Source organism: Geospiza fortis, unplaced genomic scaffold (assembly GCF_000277835.1).
Source record: "Geospiza fortis unplaced genomic scaffold, GeoFor_1.0 scaffold7, whole genome shotgun sequence".
NCBI lineage: Eukaryota > Metazoa > Chordata > Aves > Passeriformes > Thraupidae > Geospiza > Geospiza fortis.
In genome coordinates this window covers 4,698,194-4,725,722 of record NW_005054344.1, presented here as the reverse complement: position 1 = coordinate 4,725,722, position 27,529 = coordinate 4,698,194, and the positions used below count along the sequence as shown (strand labels likewise).

The following is a 27,529-nucleotide window of genomic DNA, read 5'->3' as shown; positions in this document are numbered from 1 at the left end:
CCAGGAGCCGCTGTCCTGGCAGCCCGAGGTGCTGCTGGCAGGGGCGGAGGGTGGTGGGAAAGCAGCGGGGATTTAGAGGTGGCGGGGAGTAGAGGCGAGCGGAGAACAAAGAAGATAAACGTGCTTCGAGAAGGCGATCTAATGGAAGAAGTTGACTTCTGAAGCGGCCATGCCCTGCCGCTTGTGAGATTCCTGATGCGCTTGTGTAGCTGATGATGAGGAGGGATATTTGTGTGTTTGTGCGATATTCCCTTAGATTTATTCAATTTACGCAAAATGAGCGTGTCAGGCTTTTTTGGCAGTGGTAGATCGTGCAGATATTGCACTTTGAGGGTGTTGGGATCCTGAGCATCTTTGAAACTGCTGATGTTGCAGCAGATTTGTCTGGGGCTGAGCTCGATGTGCTGTTCAGGGAGGAGGAATGGGACTGTTAGGGGAAAAGTGATTGTGTACTTTAAGATGACAAAGATGTTTCAAATTAATAGAATAACTGGACTGCATTAATGGATAGGCACTAGGGAGAGTAAATGGAGTGGTTTGAGCTCATGCTGCAATGAAATGCAATTGAAAAGTTATTCAGGAGTCTTCTAGCTGTCCAGATAGCTAGGCCCAAATGGGTTTTTAATTGCACTGTTTAAAACAATATTAGGTGGGAGTGCTACCCAGTGCTGTTCCCCTGTGTAGAAACAGTAGCTACTCTTATTCTCTCCAGGACCCTATGTTCTCCTGTTGAACATTTTTAATCTTTTAAAATAATTTTCTGTCACTTCCATTCTTCCCAGTGGCGTTGTCCAAACCTGAACCTTAGGTATTTTACGTGTTTCTTGAAAGCCTTCTTTATGTTACACTGCTCCTTCTGCCTTGTGGATTATGAGTGTTGCACTGGAATTTACAGTTCTTGAAAAGTATTGCTGTGGTTTTGAATAAAATGATTTATTTGGCTTAGCTATGCAGTTTAACTGCTGTTGAGTAGTTCTGATGTAGGGTCTTTTTTGATGTTTTGAAGGAGAAGTGGATTGAATTAACTTCTTGTTTTGGTGATGTTGTGTTGGTGCATGACTGTTAGGGCATTATCCAGCATCATTTAAAGAGGAATTTGCCTTTATTTGGTGGTGCTCCTGGGGATGGAGCTCCCCAGAGCAGCCCTTCCTCCAGAAATCTGAGTCTCCTGCATGACTCAGATGTTTTTTAGAGGCACAGATGAGCTCCCACAGCCCTCACTCCATGCAGGCTGCACTCAGCCTGTTCCTGTTCATGCATCTGTGCTCCCTGTCCTAGCAGGATTCCTTTGGTTCCACCATCCAGCTTCTGACACATCAGCCCACAGGCCAAGCTGTTGTATTGTGTGCTAGAAAATGTCTGCATCGATTTTTTGGAAGACAGTAACACATGCCCAAAACAGTATCTTAAAAACTGTTTTTAAAATTCCACTTTGTCTGTTTCATTGCTTACTAGCTTTCTAAAAATGTTAGTACTTGCTTTCTGCTGGTTTCATTTGCTGATTGTAGTGAAAGAGATAAATTTAGAAAATTTGACTGCAAATCAACTTTTTTTTTTTTATTTTTCATTTTTTAGTTGTGTTACTAGATCAGTGGCTTGGGTTTTTTTTCTGATCAGTCTGCTAATTCAGCTTGCTAATTGGAAATGTGATTCTGAGCTTCTCTTAAGAAAATCTTTATATGTTTACAATTGAACATGAAGTTCTGTATGTGTACTGTTTCATGAGCATATATACAATAAAAATGATGGATAAATATAATAAGATCTAATGCAGTGAATTTAGTGACAGAAGATGTCCAGCATTAATTATTTAATACTGCTGCATGGAGAGTCACTGTAAGTCTGATAACTTTCTAGTTTGCTCAAGCATCTTTTTGGAGAGTGGAAGAATTCTTTATACTTGCTGTTTCTGTGTGGTAAACAGAAATGATATTTGCTAAAGGTTCTAAGGTGTAGCAGAAGTGGAAAAATAAACATCATATGGAATTTTTGTACAGATCTAGGAAAACTGGCTTACAGTATCATTATAATTTTTAAGATTATATTTGAAATAGGAAATTTGCTAATGTTTAGAACCACATCATGCATACTTTCTGTCTGGAAAAAACAACCTGTAACTGTTTAAAAGATCCTTGCAAATAAAGGTAGTAAATGAAGTAAATAAACTGGTAATACTTTCTATGAAAAAAATAGTGTCAAGTATATGAAAAATGCTGAGATTATATTAAAAACTCTATTTTTCTGTATAACAGTGTTTATCAGTGTTTAGCATTTTACAGAATTGAATTTTATTATTAAGGTTGCTACATGTTCTGTTAGTAGAGAATACAAGTGCATTATGTGGTTTGTTTTTTACATTTCCTAGCCTTTGCTTCCTCTTTGTTTTGTAGCAAAGTACCAATATTGACGTGGTTCGTTTTCCATGCGTGGTTTACATCAATGAAGTCAGAGTCATTCCTCCAGGAGTGAGAGCTCACACAAGTTTGCCTGACAACAGGGCTTATGGGTAAGTGACAGATACCAGGTATCAGATTCAGGAAAACCTTCCTCTTATTTTTTTGTTGAACTTTTGTATCTCAATAGACCTTCCTACATAAAAATGTAAAATGTATTTATGTGTTTGCTGAACATGTAATTATTTCGGGGCATTCTTTAAACAGTATAATTTTGTGGTAGTCCTGCTTACTCTGATAAGGAACTCATCTAATTTAATTTTACTTTCATTCTGTTCCTAGAGAGACATCCCCCCATTCATTTCAACTGGACTTGTTTTTCAACAATGTCAGCAAACCAAGTGCCCCTGTTTTTGATCGGCTGGGAAGGTAAGTTCCTTCAAGATTCATGTGTGACTTCATTATCTACTTTTTTTTCCTGAAAATTTTTATAGTGCAGAGAATGTGCAATAGAAAATCCTGTGTCTCCCATGACTTTCATGTTTGGTTTGGATTTTGTTAGTGTTCTTATCCTTTTCCTCTGATCTGTATGGAAGGACAGAGGTTTATGCTAAAGTAAGAAATATTTCTGTTATTTTTAGATTTACAGAGCCCATATATATTAATGCAAGGAATTCTGTAGAAAGAAGTGATTTTTCTTTCTTGTATGTATTTGTTCAGTATTTTATTGTTGGCTTGTGTGATTAGCATTGCTGTGTTTTACTTCTGCTTTATATTAATGAAAAATGACTTTGTATCTTTCATTTAACAGCCTTGAATATGATGAAAACACTTCAATTATTTTCAGGCCCAATGCAAAGGTAATGCAGTGTGATGTAAACCTCTTCTTTCCCTGCATATCTGCATTCAGGTGTAAATATGGTTTCATGTGGTGTGTTAGCACTATGTAAAGTGTTTTTTGTTTCAAACCTTATCCTAAAACCTGCTTGTAGTTTAGATACTCTTTAGAGTTTTCTTGTGGTTTTTCGTATGGTCTTTTGTTTTTTTGTTTGTTGAGTTTTTTCATTAATAGGCTGTTGTAGATGTTGTATCTAGTCAATGTATGTACTGCAAGGAATTTAATGCTTTTAGAGAAAGATCATTTGTTGCAGTGATTGATGTGTTTAATGTGTTCTCAGTTTTCAAAATGTGGGATAAAGAGGTATTTTAATGTTGGATTTTTCTTTTGGCTTTTATGCAGATACAGTGATGCTAGAGTAACTGTTTTGGAGTTGTGGAGTTGTCTTTAAGTGCTTTTCTCTTTTCCTTCTTTTTTTTTTATTCTTTTCTTTTTCTTGAAAAACCAACAGGTCAACACGGATGGATTGGTTCTTAGAGGGTGGTACAACTGTCTGACTTTGGCAATATATGGCTCAGTTGACAGGGTAATAACTCATGAGAGAGAGTCACCTCCTCCACCACCCCCTCCGCCTCCACCTCCCCAGCAACAGCCTGGATTGAAAAGGAATCCAAAACATGGTGAGTCCTGGGAGAAGAAGGAGATTTTTTCTTTTACAAATCAGTGTTACAATGTCCCATCTGAAAAACAAATCCCCAATTCTTCCACATTTTTTTAGATTACAGTGACTTTCATTTTTCTTTATTGTGTCTTTAGTTTCATTTTTTTTTCCTAGATTTATATTGAATGGTTTTAAGTACGGTCTCATCCAGTGCTTTTATGAGAGTGGTTTATTTGATGTGTTGCTAGTTACTTTGGATGGTAAAAATGCAGTTTAACTTGTGCAAACTCATTATGATGTAGCTGATTGGAATATAAAAAAAACTGATTAGAGTATTATTAAAGTCATAGGAAAATTTCACAGTTGTAGTTAACTTTGCTTATCTGACTTGTGTAAAATACGTTACAGAGGAGTGCTCTGCACTGGTTTTAGAACAGCCATGAATAGAATCCGTGGTCAAATTCCTGTTTCAATTTTTGTTTTAGATTTAAAATTAGAAAATTAAAATTGTTCAAAGTATGGCTGGAAGACTGCAAAATTTGCATACTGTGTGCAGTAAAAGACAGTTGTAAACTGTAAAAGCCAGTTGAGTAAAATGTGAACTTTTTTTTTTAAAGCAATTCAGATATTATTGATAGAGTTACAGTATGAGTAGAGTAATTGGCATTACTCATATAAGTTTTAAGCACGTATTATATTAAAAAAATAAGCTTTATTGATGTAGTTCTTGTTTGTACCAAAAATTACTTAATCAAAAGTGACTTTAGAAAGTTGCCTCATGTAATGCAGAATATCGATGAAATAAAAGCTGGACAATTGTGTTCCCCAATCAAAAGTAGCCCCGAAGCCCAAAAATTTTCTACTTTTATTCCTGAGGTTTTATTAAATGCAAGTTTTTATTTTCCCAATACATCTAGTTGATGGAGAGAAAGAAGACCAATTCAATGGCAGTCCTCCAAGACCACAGCCCAGGGGACCAAGGACACCTCCAGGCCCTCCTCCTCCTGATGATGATGAGGATGAACCTATGCCAGTGTCAGGTACAAAGAGAAGAGACTGTGTTTTATTTGCTGCACATCACTGCTTAGAGGAGGCAGAATTCTGTGTTCCTGCCCAGTGTGAAATTTCTTATCTGCTGTTACTTCTGCTGGACAGATTCAGTTTTAGGAAAGGGATTTGGAGAAAAATAGGCTTTGAGTTTGTTCATTTGCATAATTTTTAAAGATAGTAGATTGGGAATATTGGCTGTTTACCAATACACTGTTAAACATGCTGCTCATGTTTTATATAGATGTTCTGTTGAGTCTGGTATCCATTGTCCTTCTGCATTATTCTGCAGCATCTACCAAGTTACCCAGTCTCTGTATTGGTTAGAAGTGCCAAGAACTCTTTGTATTCATAGTCTTACTGAACTAAGTGATTGTGTTTGGTCAAATCATGAGAAGATTTTCAATATGCTTTTTTTGCATCTCTAGTGTATGTGATGCAGAAACCTAAAAAATATGTACTGCCATTAAAGACAATAAAATATTTCTATAATACATTAGCAAAAAATAAAAGGAGGACTAAGGAGAATCTCTTTTATTGTATGCAGGGGGATACATGGTGACAAAGGATGTGTAAAAAGCTGATGTAGTTAATGACTTCTTTGCCTCAGTCTTTAGTAGGAAAAGCAGTTACTCTCCAGGTACCCTGGGCTGGAAGACAGACACGGGGAGCTGAATGAACCCTCAATAATCAAGGAGGGAATGGTCAGGCCAAGTGTATGGGGCCAGATGAGACCTACTCATAGGGCCAGTCCTATTTAATATCCTTGGATTCTGGAAAAGTGCTCTTATTTCTGAAACTTTGTATCTGTTTTTAGTGGTTGGGGAAAAAGAAGATGATGTGGACCATAGGGAGGATTACTTTGAGCCAATTTCTCCTGATCGAACGTCCATTCATCAAGAAAGCCAGTACTCGGATGATGGAGAAGTAGAGGAAGATCAGCCAGAAGAAGGGGATGATGATGATGACGTGGATGTTGAGGAGGAGGACAATGAGGACGATGAGGACGACGATGATGATGATGATGGTCATACAGTAGAGAGTATTGCTGATGAGGAAGAAGAGGAGGAGGAGGAAGATGATGAAGATGAAGAAGAGGGTGAAGAGGAGGAAGAAGGTGATGGTAAGTTGTAGAGTTTAGAAAAACAAAAATAGAGGTTTATGAAATTTTGATGGCAGTACCTTCATGATGAGTATGTGCAAGGGAACTGAATTTTTTTCCCTTGGTGTCCTGGTTTAGGGCAAATTTGGAAGAAAACTTCCAAAGGGGGCCCTTCCAGAAAGCAAACCCGCACGGCCCCTCCCCTCAGCTGGTTTGGGAAGGATTCCTCAGAGAGAAGTGGAAAGAGCCTGTTTATTTAACAGGCAAAGCACCACCACCCCAGCATCACCCTAGGACACTTGCTTATTGCAACATTGCTTTATTTGTGTTCCTGACATCTCTCAAGAGCAGTATCTTGCTGTTGAATATTTATTCCTTTATAGTAAAACCTTCTATAAATAGAGGAAAATAGATACAGTTGTATAGGTGAGAATGAACATTCAATCTTGTTATGTTTTGTTTAAAAATGTAGGAAAGTGGTGAAAGATTATTTCTTAAATAAAATCCAAGTGAAGTTGTTTATATAATATATTTAATTGTCATCTTCTTGTGTTATTTAAAGATCCCACCCATGTCTATGCAAAAATTGCAGGCTAGAAGTGTTTTTATAAGTGCAATCACAGGAAGAAAATTGGGCAATATAGTTGTAGTAATGTGTATTCTAGTTAAACTTCTTGCTTTATACATTCTTTTAAATGACTCCATTATTACATCAAAAACTCCTGTCAGGTGGGGCTTTCACTCATATCTTGACAGAGAAGGCTTTTTGTATGTTAGTATGTGGTTGTTCTCTAGCTAGTAATATTTGTGTAAAATGAATCACTGATTTGTATTTGGAAGATATTCTCTGCAGTTATGAACTGGTTTATTCATAACTGATTTGGTAACTTAATCTTTCTTTTTTTAGGAGATGATGGCTATGAGCAGATTTCAAGTGATGAAGATGTAATTGCTGATCTAGAACGTGAAACATTTAAGTATCCAAGCTTTGATATTGAATATACTCCTGAGGATCTGGCATCTGTGCCTCCTGTGACATATGAACCTTTTGAAAAGGAGCTTGGACCGCTTTTATACTTCAGCTGCCCTTACAAGACAGTATTTGAAAACGAAGTTGCTAAAATAAAGGACCAAGACCTAGAAAAAGAAAATTCGGGAGCAGTGGAAGGCTCAGTTAAATTAACTGAACTGTTGGAATTATATCAAGAGGAAAGGGGTGCAAAGTGGGTCACGGCATTAGAAGAAATTCCAAGTTTAATAGTTAAAGAATTGAGCTACCTGCTGGTGAAAGACACAAAGCAAGACTATATTACCCAGCTAGTAGACTGGACCCTGCAAGCTTTAAACCTTCAGGTGGCTCTCAAACAGCCCATTGCTTTGAATGTTCGACAGCTCAAAGCTGGGACAAAATTGGTGTCTTCGTTAGCAGAATGTGGGACTCAAGGAATAACGGCGCTCTTGCAGGCAGGAGTGATTAATGTGTTGTTTGAACTGTTATTTGCAGATCATGTATCATCCTCCCTTAAACTTAATGCTTTTAAAGCTTTGGATAGTGTCATTAGTATGACTGAGGGGATGGAAATGTTTCTAAGAGGTGGCACAGATGTACATGAAAAAAGTGGTTATCAGAAACTCCTGGAACTCATACTGTTAGATCAGACTGTGCGAGTCGTTACAGCTGGTTCTGCCATTCTCCAGAAATGTCATTTCTACGAGATTCTGTCAGATATTAAAAAGGTGGTGGATCAGTTAGCAGAGAACACTCCTCCTCTTCCTAATCACACAGAGCCAGAACAGGACCAGGACTTGTCAGGACTTGAAAGAACAAACCAAGAATATGAAAATGATGTGGAGGCTCCTATGGATATGGATCATCTTTTGGAATCATCTAATATAAGTGAAGGAGAGATGGAAAAACTTGTTTGTCTTCTTGAAGAGATCTTCCATTTGATGGAAACTGCTCCTCATACAATGATTCAGCCCCCTGTGAAATCTTTCCCAACCATGGCACGCATTACAGGCCCTCCAGAAAGGGATGATCCTTACCCTGTCCTGTTTAGGTACAACAGTTGTGAATTCAATTTCTAGAGTGTGTTTCCTCTAGCTTGATAGAAATATATTTTAGGGGTGACTTTGAGACATTTCACTTAATTCCTTTTTGGAAGATTGTAGATTGTGGATGTGAAGTCTGAGAGAGATTGACAAGTTAATGTGCCTGTTATTTTGTTGGCTTTTGATCAACTTAGAATGCACCTAGCCAGAAGTTAATATCCTTATTACTCTTTATTAATCTCCGTATTGCTAGTAATGTGCTCGCCCTTCATTCACAGTTGCATTCATAGATGCTGACCAGTTACGCTAAGTGCTGTCCAGTTTGAAAATGGTTGTAAATCTAGAGTGTTTCATTTGTCGTCTTGGAACACAACTATGTGTATGGATAAAGTAGGTCTGGAATTCCTCAGTCTGGATATTGAGGTGGCAAGATGCAAACTGGCCTCAGATTGATGAAAAGGTCATGGAGTTGTGTCACTGCTCACTTTCACAGCACAGGCAGAGGAGCTGAGGCCTGCCTGCCTTCAGCCAGTTAAAACATCTCATGGGTTCTTAATCTGTTAGCAAGTTTCTGTTTAGAAGCTATTTCTTGAAATGCTGACAGATTTCTTTGGTAGCAGTGGTGAAGGTCATGGCTGAATATAGGCATCTACATGCAAAGAGTCTTCAAAAATTGCCTGCTAGATATGCTGTAATGATTTATTTCCTAGCACATTTAAAACACTGAATCTGGCATTGATGATGATTCAGATGCAGCAAATTTAATAAAATATAATGTCCTGTTTTATGTGTAGATATGGTTGAGTTTTTTTTATTGTTTGGGTTTTTTAATGGAGATCAGAATTTTAGGACTTATTTCTTGTAAATATTATAGCAATTGCATTTTGTAAGGTTTACATTTTGTACTACTTCCTAATTAGTTATTTCTTGTAGTCCACAGGGCAATAAGTACTGAAGCTAGGAGGTACACATTTTTATATAAAGTGTTGACAAATATTTGTAGCATTGCTGATTATTTTCCTGATTTTGGTTGGTTTTTTTTTTTTTTGCAGATATCTTCATAGTCACCATTTTTTGGAATGCATTACTTTGCTACTGTCTCTTCCAGTGACAGGTGCACATCCAGGTGTGCTCCAGGCTATCCGAGATATATTGCGTTTCCTGGCACAGTCACAGAAGGGTCTTCTTTTCTTTATTTCTGAGCATGAAGCAACAAACTTGTTGGTTAGAGCACTTTGTCAGTTTTCTGATCCAGATCAAGAGGAAGGTCTGCAGTCAGATGGTGCCAATGAGGATCCTTTTGCCCTGTGGCTCCTGCACTCAACACAGACATTACAGTGCATTTCGGAATTGTTCTGCCACTTCCAGCGGTGCACAGCCAGTGAGGAGACTGACCACTCAGATCTGCTGGGAACACTTCACAACCTTTACTTGATCACCTTTAACCCTGTAGGAAGATCTGCTGTGGCTCATGTATTCAGTCTGGAAAAAAATCTCCAAAGTCTTATTACTTTAATGGAGTACTATTCCAAAGAAGCTTTAGGGTAATGTATGCATTTATTTCCTTTAGTTTTTGAATTTTAGAAGTATCTATCTTTTATAAATAATTCCATAAATCTGAAATTTCCTTTAGATCCTGATGTTTTTATTTAAAGCCAAAACAACTTTAAGTAGAAGTATGTAATACAAAATCAGGCCTGTCATTTGTAATCAAGTACTTAATACCCCAAATCTGTGTAGGTCATCAACAAAGTTCTTGTAATATAGGTAGGGCAAACTTTTGATTATGTGGAAAAGTAAGTAAGTAGGAAGTTTTTATTCAAGCATAAATGTTGCCTGTGAAACAAGTAAAAGGTTTGACTAGGTATGGAGAGTACTGCACACTCCTCTGGGGTGGGAATCTCAATTCTTCAAGTTCTTGTAGATGTTAAATGCAGTCATTGTTTTCTCTGGACAGGCAGTTGTACTACTTTAGGTAGCAGTGATTTTGAAATGATTTTGAAACAGATAAAGTTACATAAAAATGTTTGTATGCCACTTGACTGGATCTCATGGTTTGCTGATGCTGAAATGAATATGAATGTGTATGATGCAGCAGAAAGTGTTCACTTGCCAAAAAACATAGGAGGAAATTGTTTGGGTTTCTTTCATTGATAATTATATGGGGCAATCCTTGTTGAAGGTGAAAGTTCTGTAGGTAGATTTTTAGGGGTCAAATAATAAAAATCTAACAGATAGCCAATTGTGTTAGCTGAGATCTAAAGAAAAGCCTTGCTGTTGTTTCAGAGACTCAAAGTCTAAGAAGTCAGTGGCTTATAATTATGCCTGCATCCTTGTTTTGCTGGTGGTACAATCTTCTAGTGATGTCCAAATGCTGGAACAGCACTCAGCACCTCTGCTGAAACTTTGTAAAGCAGATGAAAATAACACCAAGTTGCAAGGTACAGTATGTGTAATTGTCAGCTGAATTGTTTGAATGTATAGAAGAAATCTTTTTTTATGTGAATAATTGGTGCTTTAGAGTTGTCTGGCTTGGATAATGAAATTACTATTCCAGTTGCATCTGATTAGTTGAGTCACTGAGATAACGCACAATTTTTTTTTCTGTTAATGAGAGTTAAATAGGAAATATTTATAGTTAATTTTTTTTTTCAAGTAAAATAGCTACCATGAATTCTGGATAATTACAGGAAGTTTGAAATTATTCAGACTGTGTTGATAAGAGAGCAAATTTCTGTAGAAGTGGACTAACTAGTCAGTGAGCTGAGTCTTATTTTTGTTTATTATTGCTATTGCTGTGGTTTAGCCCCCACTAGACACTGAGTACCACACCACTATTGCTCACCCTGCCACCCACCCCCACTGGGATGAGGAGGAGAATCAGGGAAAAACAAGTAAAACTCCTGGATTGAGATAAGAAGTTAAATAATTGAAAATAACATATAATAATACTAATAGTACTAATGATAACAACAGTAAAAATTGTAATAAAAAGGAGAGAAGAGATAAAACCCAAGAAAACAAGTGATGCACAGTGCAATTGCCCACCTGCTGATCAATGCCCAGCCCCTCCCCAAGCAGTGATCATCCCCTTCCAGGCAACTCTCCCAGTGTTCATACTTGAACATGACATCCCATGGTATGGAATATCCCCTTTGGACAGTTTGGGTCTGTTCTCCTGGCGTGCTCCCTCCCAGCTTCTTGTGCAGCTCCTCATTCACAGAGTATGAGACGCTGGAAAGTCCTTGACTTAGGGTAAGCACTGCTTAGCAACAACCAAAACATCAGTGTGTTATCAGTGTTATTCTAATGCTAAATCCCAAACACTGAAGCGCTGAACAACAACTAGGAGGAAAACAAGCTCTATCCCATCTGGAACCAGGACAGTGATGTAGTCTGACAGAATCTTCACTACTAAATAATCCTGGGACTGTTTCAAGACACCTAGGCCAGCTGACCTGTTACTACATTTTTTGATGTCCAAGATGTGTCTGGGTGTCTTCCCAGCTTGTGTTGACTCATAGATCAGGCCTGGGACACTCAGAAAAATCCTGCTGGAGACTGTTCTGACACCTGAACATTGAGGCTCTGATGTCCAAAGTTGTGCTCTGCTCTGGTTGACTGACTCATGTAAAAATACCAATAATTTTTTCCAAAACTTAATTGCACTTAAAGAAATCAGAATTCTTCAAAGTTTTAGTTTAAATCTCTCCTCTGTCATGCTCTTATTTTTGCTCCTCACCTGATCACCAGACCGCTTTATGAGAAGCAGGGCTAGCTTATTAAACCAAATCACGAAATCATTCTGAGTCATCAATCCATATACACCTGATCTTCACATTTCTCTAAATATTTTCAGGAGCAGTGGTTTTTAAATCTTTAAATCTCTTATCCCAGGAACCTGTGACTTTCAGGTTATTCTAGACTAAGAGAGATACTGATAATCTGTAGAGGACTTCTAGCATGAGTGAGTGCAGGGCAGAGATTGGCTCTAATTGGACACTTAAGAGAGGTTTTGTACTTAGTTTGTAACAACCTATGCTGTACATTAAGGGGAATGTGTTTTGGTTCTTTTCTTTAGCTGACAGTGCCCCTTAGTGTCTTTTGTAAAAAAAATTTTGATTACAGATAATGGAGATAATGAGATGAAAATTGCCTTCAGATTGACTTGGGCCAAATTTTGTCAGTGTGGATAGTATATATTGGCTGTCCTGAAGTTCTGTTTTTGTTGATGCTTTTCAGCTGGCTACAGCTGCACTATGTGCCCCACAAATTTTGCACTTGCCTTTAGTGTCTATCGTGTAAATTAAGTACATTTTGATTGAAAAAGGTTTTATGATCATAAATTCACTGACTGAAGTCTCTTTTTTTTCCCTAGAGCTCAGCAAGTGGCTTGAACCTTTGAAAAATCTTAGATTTGAAATAAATTGTATTCCAAATCTTATTGAATATATCAAACAGGTCAGTAAAACATAGGTAGATACTATTTTTTATTTATATTCTATAAACTTAGATGTTTTGTAGTCTGATATTTTGTCTTAGGTATGTACTAACATATTTAAAAATACATACTGTTATCCAAAAGAGATGTTTCTGTTAAAGCTTATGATCTAGGCTGGGTCTAGATCACTGCACAGTTATATTTATTGAAACAAAACCTAAGGTAAATATATGATGGAAAGATCTAATTATTTAAATCTTTGAGCTTCCTGTAAATCACAATGCAAATGTTGATGCTCTTTTTTTGGTTTCTGCCTTATTTATGACTGCTTACCAAAAGGTGAAATAATTAAACTTAAATTTTGTGACACGCAGTAACTAAATACAGAATTTGAATTCTGTAGCATGAGTATACTGGGGCAAGCAGTATACTCATGAAGTCCTTCCTTGTAATACAGGCTCATTCCTTTTTTCTTTTTGTTTTCCCCTAAAAGAATATTGACAGTTTGATGACTCCAGATGGAGTTGGTCTTCCCACTGCACTTCGTGTTCTCTGTCATATTGCATGTCCACCACCTATGGTAGAAGGTATGGCTGATGGATTTGTACAGGTTAAAGTACAAATCTTAGTTTTCTGAGTCTTCTGCTTAAACCTGGCTAAAGTGTAACTGTGATTTCCCAGGAGAAATCAGAAATACAGAAATGTTATTTCTTTTCTGTGCAGGTCAACAGAAAGACCTTAAATGGAATCTTGCAGTTATTCAGCTCTTCTCTTCTGAGGGAATGGACACCTTCATCCGGGTGTTACAGAAGCTGAACAGCATCCTTATTCAGCCTTGGCGACTCCATGTCAACATGGGCACCACGCTGCACAGAGTCACTACTATTTCCATGGCCCGCTGTACACTGACTCTGCTTAAAACAATGCTGACAGAGCTCCTGAGGGGAGGATCCTTTGAATTCAAGGACATGCGTGTTCCTGCAGCGCTTGTTTCTTTACACATGCTCCTCTGCTCGATTCCTCTCTCAGGCCGCTTAGATAGCGATGAACAAAAAATCCAGAATGACATTGTTGATGTCTTACTGACTTTTACACAAGGTGTTAATGAAAAACTTACCATTTCTGAGGAAACTTTGGCGAACAATACTTGGTCTCTAATGCTGAAGGAAGTTCTCTCATCAATTTTGAGAATTCCTGAAGGCTTTTTCTCTGGACTTATACTGCTTTCAGAGTTGTTGCCTCTTCCACTGCCCATGCAGACTACTCAGGTATAACTGAGATGTATTTAGTTTTTAAAGAATTTTTATTATTTATATATAACGCATTGGCCATTTTTATAGTGGTGAAAAAAACCAGATGTGTGAAAGGATGAATTAAAGTTGTAGTAAAGCATTTGGGCTTACACAGATTCTTTGTAGATAAGTCTTTTTCAGCAGAAACAAAATTGATATTATTTGGAGCATTTTTCTTTAGTCAGCAGTCATATGTTGTTCTTTTGTCACTTGTGAGATTATCTAGACTCCTGTTCTGTTACTTAAATTACTGTCTCTGAAGCTTTTACTTTAACTCTGAATGCTGAACTTGGTATATTAAGGCTCTTCTTTCTTTTGTCATGGATCTTGAATTTGTGATCTTTATTAAGTAAGCATAGAAGGTGTGTGACAATCCATGCTCCTGAAAGAATACCTAATTTGCTGGCTCATGCGCTGTCATCTGGTGACAATGAAAATGGCATTCCATATTTTTAATGAGGACAGTAGTCATACTTTGTTTATACATTGTGATAGAATTCAGATTTTATCATGAAAATTGACAGGATGAACCCTCCTGCCCTTCTGTTTGTGCAGGTAATCGAAGCCCATGATATTGCAGTGGCACTGAACACCAGGAAGCTGTGGAGCATGCACCTCCATGTGCAGGCCAAGCTGATCCAGGAGATCGTTCGCTCTTTCTCCAGCTCGTCCTGCCAGCCCATTCAGCACATGTTGAGGAGGATTTGTGTTCAGCTCTGTGACTTGGCTTCACCTACTGCTCTGCTCATCATGAGGACAGTATTGGATCTAATTGTAGAAGACCTGCAAAGGTATTTTTGTTTTCTCTTGCAAAGATTTTGTTGATGAACTGTTAAATTCACCTTACTTCTGCACAGTAGATTTAGCAGGAGGAAAATACTTTTGGAAATATTATGCATTATGGGCTGAACAAATTCTCATTCCAGTGCTATATTCTGTGCCCTGATAATGCTTAAGGTTGCCAGAGAACCAGCTCATACCTCTAGGTTTTGATGTAGACAGTTTCATGGTGCATGTTTATGGTAAGTATTTTAAGAAGACTTTTTTCAGGTTGGCTTTGCAAAGCCTCATCTCGCCTGTGAAGTGCTTTTAAGGACCTGTATGACACAAATAAGAAGAGTAGGCCAGTAAAGTTTGCTGTGCTGGGATTACATATGGGTATAGATGTTTGTAAACTAGTGGAAGTTGAATGATACAGGTGCAGAGGGTTTTGAAACTGTGTGCTCTTTCTTTAAAACATAACTATCCCCTTACATACTGTTTACATAACAGCATATTTATCTTAAAAAATTAGATGCCCTACAGTATATTAAATGCACAGTAGATTAATTAGTGATGTGACCAGAAGTTCTTTAGTGAAAATTGAGCAGTTTTCAAAAAGTAAATGGGATTTTAAGTTTAAGTATGCATACTAGGTGGATTTTTTTTTCTAAAATGCAGAGTTATATGACTCCTGTGATGGTTGTTTTTATAGTTTCTTAGATCACTTTAAACCAGCTTTTTCACAGTGCACTGATACCCTTTCAGCAACACAGAAGACAAAGAGAAACAGTACACTGGACAGACCACTCGACTGCTTGCTTTATTGGATGCCCTAGCTTCACATAAAGCGTGTAAATTGGCTATTCTGCATCTTATCAATGGAACTACTAAAGGAGATGAAAAGTATGGAGAGATTTTCCAGGAGCTCTTGGCTTTGATGCGATCAGCTGGGGACAATGTCACTCATCAGCAGTGTTCTGAATATGTAACTTCCCTTTTGCAGTCCCTCTGTGATCAGGTATTTGCTGTATTTAATGCATAATGTGTGTTTATTGTAGGAGACAAATTAAATGAGGTTGTTTCTTAAGTACCCCTCTTTTTCCAGAATTAAAAAAAAACCAAAACATTGTTAAAACACAAAAAGTGTGCATGGTTGGCTACTTTGGCAGGTGTGCTGCCTTCTTGTTCTTGAATGTAAATGCTTTCCATTTTATGGCATGTCTTCTGCATTATGTGCACTGTTCTGGCAGCTCATTAGAGACCAAAAACTGAATGGCACAAAGATTTCCTGTCCCATCAACTGAGAGAGGGATACCATTTCTCCTTGTGGGCCAAAACTTGAGTTATCACTGTTCACTTCTTACCTAGTTAAATCTTAGTGATCTAACTGAAACCTCTTGAAAATGGATTCCAAATATAAAGATATGTATGCTATGCTGGTGCTGTAAAACTTCTCCATTAAAAAAAAAGCAGAAGTTGCTAGAGCAAGGTGAGAAATGCTAGTTGAAAGTTGATTTGTAGACTGGCCCTGTAGTTTCTCATTAATGTGTGCACAGATTTGCATGCCATTATTTGCCTCACTAGTGCATGTAATTTATTTGATCCAGTGCTTACTCAGTTACACAAAAGACGTGGATGTTGTTGGTCAGTAGAGATAATCAGCCACTTGCATATAAACAAGATCTCTCTGTCCATACAAACTCGTTGGGAAAATCAATCTTATTTTATGTAAAATATGGAAGTGACAGAAGGTCCTGAACTTCATAGGTGGTGTCTGCAGCCTCTTAGTTTTCACAGAACCTTAGAATCAAAGCATATCTCAAACTGGAGGGGACCCATAAGGATCATCAAGTCTAACTCCCTGCCCTTCACGGGAATATCTAAAACTAAACCATGACTAAGAGTGTCATCCAGATGCTCTCTGGACTCTGACGGGCTTGGTGCTTGATCACTTCCCTGAGGACCCTGTTCCAGTGTCTGACCAACCTCTCAGTGAAGAACCTTTTCTTGATGTACAGCCTGAATGTCCCTTGATGCAGCTTCATTCCATTTCCCTGTGTCCTGTGGCTGGTCAGCAGAGGGAGGAGAGCACCTGCCCCTCTCCTGCTCCCTTAAGGCACCTGTAGATTGCTGTGAGGTCACCCCTCAACCTTCTCTTCTCCAGCTGAACCAGCCAAGGAACTTCAGCCTCTTTGACCAGTGTTTTGAGATTGAGGGACACATTGACTACCTAGGCAGGAGACTGTGTGTTATCCAGTGACTATTTGGCTTTCATTTTAGCTCTGCTACGATATTTCAGAATTTGAAGCTTTTATGTTTTAGAAATAAATAATGGCTTGTTACCCTTAACAGGACTGAACAAAAAAGATATTCTAGATTAGTTTTTTGATGGTCAGTAATAACTGAAATACTGGAATAAGATGATAGAGGGGTAGTGAAAGAACCCAGTGCTTCTGACTTGATATGTGTGTGGTCTATATTTACTGCAGGCATACAGAATCCATTTTTACTATATTTATAATAATAATTCTTTTAGGATATTGCACTTATTTTACCAAGTTCATCAGAAGGCTCTGTGTCTGAATTAGAGCAGCTTTCCAACTCCTTACCAAGCAAAGAGCTGATGCCCTTAATTTGTGACTGTCTGATGGAAACATTAACGAATTCTGAGAGCAGTTACAGCTGTCTGCTGACATGCATCCGAACAATGATGTTCCTTACAGAGCATGACTATGGCTTCTACCACTTGAAGAGGTATGGTATTTTATGATATCGCTGACAGCTTAAAATGGTTTAAAAACTGTAGTGTGGAGTAATTTTTTACATGTTTAATAGAAAATGTTAAGGATAAGGCATCTAAGCTTTTGTTTCCCTTTGGGGCTTCAGTGTTTTACTCAGTATTTTGGTCTTCCTTCACACTCTGAATAATTTCTGCAGTATGCATACAGAAGCACTTAGTTTCAGGAAGGAGACAAAGCATTGGAAACAGGTTTGTACACTCTGTTTCCCCACTCCAAGGCTGGAGGATTAGAATGAGATGTAGTGCTCTTGTTCTTCCCCTTTTGAGACACTCAAAGAGCTCTCATCTGGAACATTGGAGAACTGTCTGTAATTCCTCTATTTTTAGGGGATGCAGTTTGCACTTCCCTGAGTGTTCTGACCTCCAGACAATTAAGGCTTTAGAAATGAGTTGTTTTTTTCCAAACTGTTTTTGTTCACTCACTTTGAACATACATATATGTATTGGACAACATGTTGTTTGGACACTTGATTCTTTGTCATATATGTGGACCTGTTTCTGTTTGCTGAAGTTGAAGTGCAGAGGCAAAAAGGTGAGGTTTGCAGAGAGAAAAGGAGCCTTGTCAATATAAGGTGGTTCAAAACACTTTATAAGTCATAGATGCAAGAAGCCATAAAACCACCAATTAAAAATTAGCAATTTACAGATGCTGTTCTTGCATCTTACAGATGCTGGATCCCATGTATCCAGCTGTCAGCTTCAGTGCCCAGCCTTGCTATTTCTGTTCATGTTGCCTTTACAGTCTGTTTTCTGCAGTTAGGCAGCAGAGGATGGAGTGAAATTGTAGCTGCAAGCATGATCCTGCTTCATACATAAGGTCCTTGTGCAAGCACATATTTCTGTACTTCAGTCCCTTTTCTGCCAAAGATGAAATTGTAATTTCTTGGATGTTTTGGAGGTAGTATATATAGCTGTATATGTGCACGCTGAAATATCTGCAGACAGTACTGGTGAAAACAGGAGTCTAGTACAGAGAAAATAATGAAGCTCCAGCTTTGTAATCAAGGCTGAACTTGATAATTGTAAAATTTGCCACGTTTATTTTGCATATATGCCATTCTAACTAATTCTGGTGGAATGGTCACAGTGTATGTACTAATAAAGTATTTTCTCTCTTTTTGTTTTGAAAACAGCTCTCTAAGAAAACACAGCAATGCTCTGTACAGTGTATTGAAGCGAGTAATAACTAGTTTCAGCAAAGACACGGGTGAACTGGCCTCTTCATTCTTGGATTTTATGCGACAGATTCTAAACTCTGATACGCTGGTAAGCAAATATGTATTGAATGCTTAAACTCAGCTGCATTTCTCTGAAATCTGCAGTGTGAGACATGCTCAGGAACAATTATTTCAGAAAGCAGTTGATTCTGTAGATTGCTGGGTGAGGCTTTTCCATCAGTAATAATGTTAGTGCCATCTTTAGTTTTTAATGAAATCTGTGAAAGCTGGGCAGGGATGTATGTTTAGTAAGTAAGAGGGGTTTTCAGTAGGAAGAAAGGCATATCTGTTCACACTGATTTCCTAAGTGAATAGTATGCTCTGGAGTCCCACTTTTAGATTCACAGCATCCTATTAGAGAGCTGCTGTACTGATGTGTAGTATAGAAAGAACTATAAAATCTGTGATGCAGACCTCATCTAGTACAGGAAAGGGTTGCCATCATCTTGATGCAGTATATAAACTTGCTTGTTGAAGTGTACTTTGTTAAAATAATTTACATCATATATTTTTAAATCGAGAGAACTCATTTTGCTAGATTTGCTCTAATCTGTGTTTGAATTCAAAGGGGTTTGCAGTCTAGAAGTACTGAACATTTATGAGTACTTACTCCCCAACTGTCAAATATTTTAGGGATGTTGTGGAGATGATGGAAGCCTTATGGAAACAGATGGATCCCATTCAGGCAGAACGCTGGGTCTTACCACTGCAGAGTTAAAACACCTACTACAGAACAAAGAAGAAACCCCAGAAAGCCTGCTTCTTGATCTGGAGAAACATGTTATGGTAAAAGAATTCAAATAATCAAGTTGATGTTGCAGTTTTCTATTAGCACATCCTATGAGCCAGGCAGTTAATGGTGTCATGGAAGGCAGCACATACCTACAAGCAAAGGATGTAGGGTAGTGGTGAAGCAGATTGTTAATGCAATAAACAGCAGGAACCCCAGCTTAGCAGTTGGTCAGTGTTACTGGTGACTGGTAAGTAGAATTAATACTGGAGGCTGGATATTGCTGGGTGTTTTCATCTGAGGCCTGAACAACAGATACCTTTTCAGTGAGTTTGTGGATGCCAGTAGGATGGGGGGAGTGGCTAATCTGACATACTACAAAGCCTCAATCCAGAGAGATCTCAGTAAATGCTTTAGGATTGATTTAGCGGGAAGTTTGTGTGGTTCATTAGGAAAAATGCAAATGTCTGCAGTGAAAGGAGGATAATTCCATGCCTTGTTGCAGGCTGGGGTGACAAGGGCCAGGTGGTTGTGTTGGTTGATAGGTTAAAGGTGGGCCAACAGTGAGGGGTCACTAGAAGCAGGTGAGTGAGTGTGTTCTCAGCCATCCTGGGAGGAGCATGGTCAGCACATTTAGGGGCCTTGTTGTCTCCCACCATGGGATGCTGCTGAGCTCTCATGTGAGTGTTGTGTTCACCTGTGACCAGCTTTGTCCTCTCACCAGTTCTAGAGAGACCTCAGGAAACTGGAGAGGGTTCTACCAAGGTGCTCAGGGACCTATAGAACGTGTGCTAGAGAGAGAGGAGGAAGAAGCAGGGCTTGTTTAGCCTGGTGAAGAGGGCTCAGGAGCTATTTCGGAGTTTGCCACAGCTGTTTGGGAAAATAGTAACAAAAATGGTGGAATCAAATTTCTTTTGGGAATTCCAGATGATAAATCAAGGGGCAATGTCCCTGGATTGTGGCTTCAGAGGTTCAGGTTGACATTAGGAAACAAAAAATTACCCACTGAGAGAGAAGTGAGAGTGAAGCACTGAACAGGTCAGTGGGGTCTGGGCTCTGTGTCACTGGAACTTTTTTTAGACATGACTGGATAAAATTATGGCTGACCTGACCTGGCTTTGATGATAGTCCTGCTTCAAGCAGTGATGGTGTGGACTGGACTAGAGGACATGCAGAATTCAGTGCATCCAACTTTTCTGTGATTATAATTGCAAACTTAACTCTGATATTCAAATTTGATTCTGTGTAACTGATGGCAGCCATGCAGTAGATGGCCAATTTAAGAGAGTCCAGGAAACAGCTGCTCCACAGCCTGTTGATCACAAATGCCTTTCAAGTGCTATATTCCCTCCTGTCCCTTCCCTGGCTGCCTACATCTGTTAGCTAAGAGATTAAAAGCCAAAGTTGTTCTGAATGAGGAACAGCAGACACAGGACATTGGAATGCTTTAACAGAGAGCTTCTTAAATAAAACCTGGGGCAGTGTCTTCCTTGGGACTGTTATAAAGGATATTGCATGAGTTGGGAATGGAACCTAGAATGTGCATGTGGTGACATGGTGTGTTTGGTACCACACCTAGGAGCTTTCTGCTGTTGTTTGTGTACTCAGATGTCTTACTTTCACTATTTGTGGCTGAGTAGACTGTTGTATAGTGCCTCCACCTTTTTTAATAAATAAGCAAAACATTATTCCTTCTCTGCAGAGGGGAGAAAATTCTGATTTGTTCTGTGTTGACATAGGATCGTTCTAAGGAAGATGATGGCCTTGAATCCTTACTGGACAACATTGTTGGAGTAAGGCAGATGTTGGAATCAGCGGGTGATTCTTGTCCACTGAGTGACCAAGATGTTGAGCCTACTCTTTCTGCACCAGACTCTCTTCAGAATTTGTTTAACAACAGGTAAAATGGTTGAGTGTGTCAGCAGTGATTTATTTGTGAAAATTGAGTATTTTATGCATACGTAAATTAAGTATATTAAAAACAGGATCGAAAGAGCACTGTTGTCACTACTACCCATGAGTCCCAATGTATTTAATGTCATGTGAGTATCAAGGGTAGGGCAGCAATGTTCACCCCAGGTCCTGTGGTGCTGTGTATGCTTGCAGGTGGTTGTGGTTCATAACCAAACAGGCCTTTGGCCTTGTTCTGTTGCAGGACTACGTACGTGTTGGCAGATGTGATGGATGACCAGCTGAAGTCCATGTGGTTCTCACCCTTTCAGGCTGAAGAAATAGACACTGACCTAGATATGGTAAAAGGCTTCATTAATATCTGAAGTGGATTTTAAAATGAGGGTTAATCTGAGCTAGGAGCATCAGAAATTCATGTGGCCAAATGGTTTGTTTTCCTGAGCTCACCTTTCTAATTTGACCCAGATAGAGAGGTTGACATTTGTTAAAGGGGTTATCAAATGCCTTCAGATTGACTTGGAAGCTGCTACAAAATTGGGATCTTTTGCAGTATGCTAGGGGAACAGTTGCTGTGTCAGTCCCAAGCTGCTTTTGCACTGCTCTTGATGCTTTTCATCAGTTTGTATTAAATGTAGAAAAGAATGTGATTTAGTTTCTTTTCCTTGCTTGTCTTCTGTCATTGCAGTAATATCCATAAGAGCCTGATAGCTTCACTTTTTAAAATTTAAATATTTGCTCTGAGGTGACAGAAGGGAGAAACATGGCAGTAGTAAATGAAACTACCTGCACAGAAGCTTTTCACAGTTTTTGAAACTTTTAGATTATAAACTTTAATGCTAATAATGAAAAATACAGTAACATTCTGAGTTTTTTAGAACTAAGGAATTGGCAGTGTCTTAATTTCTTGTGTGAGAAACAGTTTCTGTTGACTTCATTGCCTTAATTCTTTTTTGGTTTTACTTTTTTAATTTACATGCAAAGATAGTTATGTTTTAATTTCTTTAGCAAAAGCAAAAGTGTATAAAAGTGACATTAATAAATTTATAGAGCTGTATCTTAAGCAAGAGAATTGTCCAACTGTGGGTCATTAAGTGACAAGATAGGTGTTCATATTTGAGAGCTATGCCCTTGACTCCTTTTGTGTTCAGATCTGTCAAGACAATTTTGCTGCAGCTCTGAGGCGTTTTTTGTTTTGTTACTGCTGCTCTGCTGCTCTTTCTTTTTTTTTTTTTTTTTTTTGTTTTGGAGGTCCTAGTAATGAATGTTTTGATTAAACTCTCTCTTTGAAGGTAAAAGTTGACTTAATTGAACTGTCAGAGAAGGGCTGCAGTGACTTTGACTTGCAAGCTGAATTGGAGAGGTCATTTTTGTCAGAACCATCATCTCCTGGACGCACAAAAACCACAAAAGGGTTCAAGCTTGGCAAGCACAAGCATGAGACCTTCATAACTTCAAGGTAAAATGAGCTTAATGAGTTAACAGTGTCTTCAGCATTGATTTGTGTTATCAGAATGTCAGATACCTTTCAAATTGCATCTCCAGTATGGAGAATGCCTGACCATCAGTAGTACAGTGTTACATTAGCTAATTAAATCATGGTTTGTCATGACAGTGGGAAATCTGAGTACATAGAGCCTGCAAAGAGAGCTCATGTTGTGCCACCACCCAGAGGAAGAGGAAGGGGAGGATTTGGACAAGGAATTCGACCACACGATATCTTCCGTCAGAGGAAACAGAACACAAGCAGGCCACCCTCCATGCACGTGGATGATTTTGTGGCTGCAGAGAGCAAAGAAGTGGTTGCTCCAGATGGGATACCACCAGCCAAAAGGCCACCAAAAGTGTCACAGAAGATTTCTTCACGTGGCGGGTTCTCAGGGAACCGTGGAGGACGAGGAGCTTTTCACAGTCAGAACAGGTTCTTTACACCACCTGCTTCAAAAGGTATGTTGGTTCCTGTATTAAAACTGGAGTAAATGCATGCTAAAATTGCTTCAGTAATGCTAACCCAGTTTCCTAGCAGTTCATCATCCCTGGTGTGAGATCTTCCTGAAGCAGTGTTGTTGCAATGAAATGTTTAGCACCAGGAAAGGTTCTCTTGAAGGTGAGAACCTCCAAAGTTGTACAATTGAAACAAGGCTGTGAATTCCCATGCTGCCTTTCTACCTCTGTTTTACAAAAGGAGTCAGCTGTTTCAGCAACTCTTGGAGTGCTTCCTTGCCTTTTGTGACATGTTGTTCTGGAAATCAAGCACCACAGTACATCTTTGGGTTTAAATGAGGGTTTGGAATAAAAGGATGGAAGATCCTGACAAGAATAAGATGCAATTTTCAGTGAACCTGGAGATTGTACAGAGTGTTAAATTTCTTTCATACATAAACAAGATTGCATTCCTTTTCCTTCCATCCCATAATTAGGGCAAGTCCTTGCAAAGTAGGAAGAGAAAATACTTCTATTCATAAAGTTATAAATACTAGGATTTATTTCACCATAAAATGTGAAAGTATGAGTTTGTCGTGATACGCTAGATAATGTGAATTCTTTTCAACTTGAGTTCTTGCCTGATGATAAATAGATCTGTTCCCTGATTCTGTGCAGAGTAACTTGTAGACTTCAAGTTGGAATACTGCAGGTATGTTGATACAGAGTATCTTTATCTATTTGAATTGTATAAATATGTTATGTTACCACCCTGAGTATTGTGAAGATTGAAATGGGATAAAAAAAACCAAACCCAGTGATGTTTGCTCAACAGTGCGTTGGTTTTTCTCTCCCTATCTAGGAAATTACAGTCGTCGTGAAGGTGCTCGAGGCTCAAGTTGGAGTGCACAGAGTACGCCCAGGGGAACCTACAATGACAGTAGAGGTGGTCAAAGCAATTTTAACAGGGGTCCACTGCCACCACTGAGACCATTAAGTTTGGTATTCATATGGGCATCGAACTATAGAGAATTCCTTGAATTTCATTTTTGCTTTACAAATGAAACCATGCAAGGATGCTGCAGACACCTTGAAATTCAGCAAATGTTTTAAGCATATATGAACAGTTGTCAGTGAGACTGTGTCAAATACGTGCTTTCGTACCAGCTGCCCTGTAACCCATAAAACTTGCTGAATTGAACACTTGATCGCAGAATCTTAATTTTGCACTCAGACTTTTGTCATTCGATTGTCTTCGTACCTCCATGGTAATCATAGCGCAATTAAAGCAGCAATGCTTGCCTAAAAGAAAAGTGAAAATTAAAAGGAGGAAACAGACGCTGTTTGTATCTCATCCTGGTTTTGTTTCTTACGCTTTGGCAGCAGCTACTCCGCCTAGGGCTTTTTTTTTTTTTTTCCAACTGAGTATACTTTTCTTTGCTTTAAGGCTACCGACCGAGTCCTCGCGATCGTGCATCCAGAGGCCGTGGAGGAATTGGACCGTCTTGGACAAGTGCTAATAGTAGTAGCAGTGGTGGCTCAAGAGGGAAATTTGTTAGTGGAGGCAGTGGAAGAGGTCGTCATGTACGTTCCTTCACACGATAAAATAAGACCCAGTGGTGGAACGGCTCAACCTTGTGGACTTCTGTGAAGATGACAGAGAAAGCAGCATCACTAACAGACCAATTCAGAGTTTCTGGTATCTGGAGGACACCAAGAGAATATTTTTGTCCGAAGAAAAAGCTTTTGTTTGATACAAGAATTGAAATTTCAATAAAATTCAAGACTTTTTGTGTACAATTGTAAATTTTTTGTTCCTTTTGAAAGAATGTTTCAATTTTTTTGTGGATTTCAGTAGACAATACTCAGTAAAGCACCTCTTTCAGTTAAGACTTGAAGGACTTCTTAAATATTCATTGTGCCAAAAGAAAGGTGCAAGTGTTTTGTGTGTGACTTATTACTGCAAGAAAATTAAAAAATATGTATGTAAGGCAATTTTGGTTTTTTTTTTCCTCTCAGGTTTACAGCCATTAGCCCTCTTTTCCTTTGTTACTTTATTAGCCAGTCTGGGTTATTAATGAATGATGTGTGTCTGCCAGCAGGTGCAGTAGCCAATGATGGAAGAATAAGTGAAAATAATTAATCTGTTAAAGTATACAAATGTCAATGTAATTTATGTAGTTTTTGTTGTACATCTTGGGAAATGAGATTAGAAACTTCTAAGTCCCACACCAGGTAAAATTTGAATAAAGTTTGTCACTAACTTCAGGAAGAATAAGTCAACATTCCATCACTTAACTTTACAACTCCAGCTCATGCATTAGGAGCACAGGAGTTATTTGACTGGAAAGCAGCATATACTTTCAGTTAAAAAGCAAATAGTCATACCCTTAGAGTACCTGGAGTTAATTTGTTCCCTCTCTCTCCTCTGCCTAACATAGTTGAGGAGAGGGCAGAGACACAGGTGTGTAACCTGAGCCAACATGTAGTCAGGTAGTGATGTTAAACCTGGTCTATAAAGAACTGGAATTTTGTTCCTGTGATTAGACTGAGATACAGTGCAAAGAGAAAAAGAAGGAGTGGGAATTCATAAAGAAATATCACTACTCGATTAAATTCTGAATTTATTTTCATATTGAGTTCAGTGAAGTAAGGTTTTATGTGTTTGCATTCCTTTGGGCTCCGTGGATTTCATAGAATTAACAGATTTTCAGTAGCCATTGCATTTTTGGACAGGGTGGGGTAGCCTAAAGGCCACATGCAATATTTGCAAATGAGCTCCACTGTAAGACTTAGTTTGATTTTCACTTACGGCCGGTCTATTGACATTACAGAAGTGCTATAGAGGGGTCTTACTCTACTTAAATACTGCCCATATTTCAAGTGTTTCTAAAGTATGGTAATATGTTAAATTGAAATTATTTTACCTCTATACTGCCTGACTAAATTAAGTAGGCTTTTCATTTGATACACAGAAGGCCCCTATTAGCTGTATTTTTCCTGCGTGGAGACTCTGAGACCGTCCCACTGCCTGGGAGGTGATTGAATAACCAATGAAAGTGGGAAATGCCCATGAACTGACTGGGTGCACCTATGGGGAGCAATATTGGTTCTTAAAGGGTTTAACCTTGTTTAAAATAACATGGACAGATTTGGATTGGAAGCCAAACAATTTTCTGAATGGTAAAATAAGAGGGAGATGTAATTTTACTAATAGTGACTAAAATGGGTGGAGCTTTCACAGGCATTACTGTTATTAATGCTATTTTTTTAAGGAGCACTGCATAAATATTTTTAAAGCTAACTCACTCCTTTATACCATGTATTTAAGGTGGTTATTTTTTTAGAAGTTTTACTGTTTTTGAAACTAGCAGGGATATAAATAATTTGATTTCTGTCAGGGAATTTGAAATGAAAAGTAAAGTATCAAGCATGGAATAAATATGTAAATATTCAGTACTGGTTCTTCAAAGTTTAAGATATACAGCATGTCACATTAGTAATTTTCAAACTAGGAGGAAATAAAGGGTTGGTTACATTGGTGTATGAAAGCTATGTAAATTTAAACTTGAAAAAAGAAGTGTGTGTATATTATCTTTTTTGTTTTGTTTTGTTTTACTAATGAATTTAGTTCTGTGACCCTTCAATACAAAGTGGTTCCTTTCATGGATAAATTCAGCATGAAATAATGCTATTTAAAACTCAGGTGTTACTTGGTTTGCTTTTTAAAATGAGATTGCTATCATGAGTAAATAACACTTCAAAGAGGTGTTTAATTTTGCTTTTGAGACTCTGGCTAAAAAAAGACATTTTCAAGTTTTGTTTCCTGACTGTAACACCAGGAAGTGGCTAACTTCAGAGACTCCTGTGCTGACGTGATGAGCTGAACAGTGGGAGGAGGGTGAGTGAGGCAGAAAAGATCTCCAAGCAGCATGAACAGACAAAGGCACAGTTTGTGTGTGGCATAAGTGTGAGACAAGTTGTGTGCATTTGGTTTTCCTTCCAAAATCTTTAGCTGCTGTGCAGTCTGTAATGTGGCTGAGGGCCAGGTGCACGTGGAGAGGTGTAGGAGATAAAGAGGTTATCAGCCCAGCTCTGGGCTGGTCTCTGCTTGTGCCATGTTGGCTTTCAGCCTTTTATCTTCTGCTGAGTAACTCCTCCAGCAGGTAAGAGAATGTGTCCAGTGGGTGAAGGCAGAGGACTGCATGCAGCAAATTCCTGCTTGAGTGCCCCACGTCCAGATTGCTCATGTTTAAGCAAGTACAACAGCTCTGTTGTTTTGTTGCTCTTACATGTCTCCACCAGGGTATTTGTAGTGGCCATTAAAAAAATTGCATTAGGGGTAAGATTCCTGCAGTTGATG

The 27,529-nt window shown here is 38.5% G+C and overlaps 1 protein-coding gene across 1 annotated transcript; it reads left to right on the top strand.

The window, feature by feature from the left end:
• The first annotated feature begins 276 nt into the window (after positions 1-276).
• VIRMA (vir like m6A methyltransferase associated) lies at positions 277-26,871 on the top strand. The gene is made up of 23 exons (XM_031058507.1): positions 277-333; positions 2,391-2,506; positions 2,736-2,822; positions 3,205-3,253; positions 3,743-3,911; positions 4,810-4,932; positions 5,757-6,062; positions 6,949-8,101; positions 9,146-9,637; positions 10,380-10,534; positions 12,472-12,554; positions 13,028-13,121; positions 13,258-13,802; positions 14,382-14,617; positions 15,354-15,606; positions 17,125-17,342; positions 18,522-18,654; positions 19,239-19,391; positions 21,075-21,235; positions 21,491-21,587; positions 22,536-22,702; positions 22,859-23,190; positions 24,029-26,871. The coding sequence occupies exons 1-23, from the start codon at positions 277-279 to the stop codon at positions 24,277-24,279; spliced, it is 5,430 nt and encodes a 1,809-aa protein (XP_030914367.1). The 3' UTR covers positions 24,280-26,871.
• Positions 26,872-27,529: the final 658 nt, after the last annotated feature.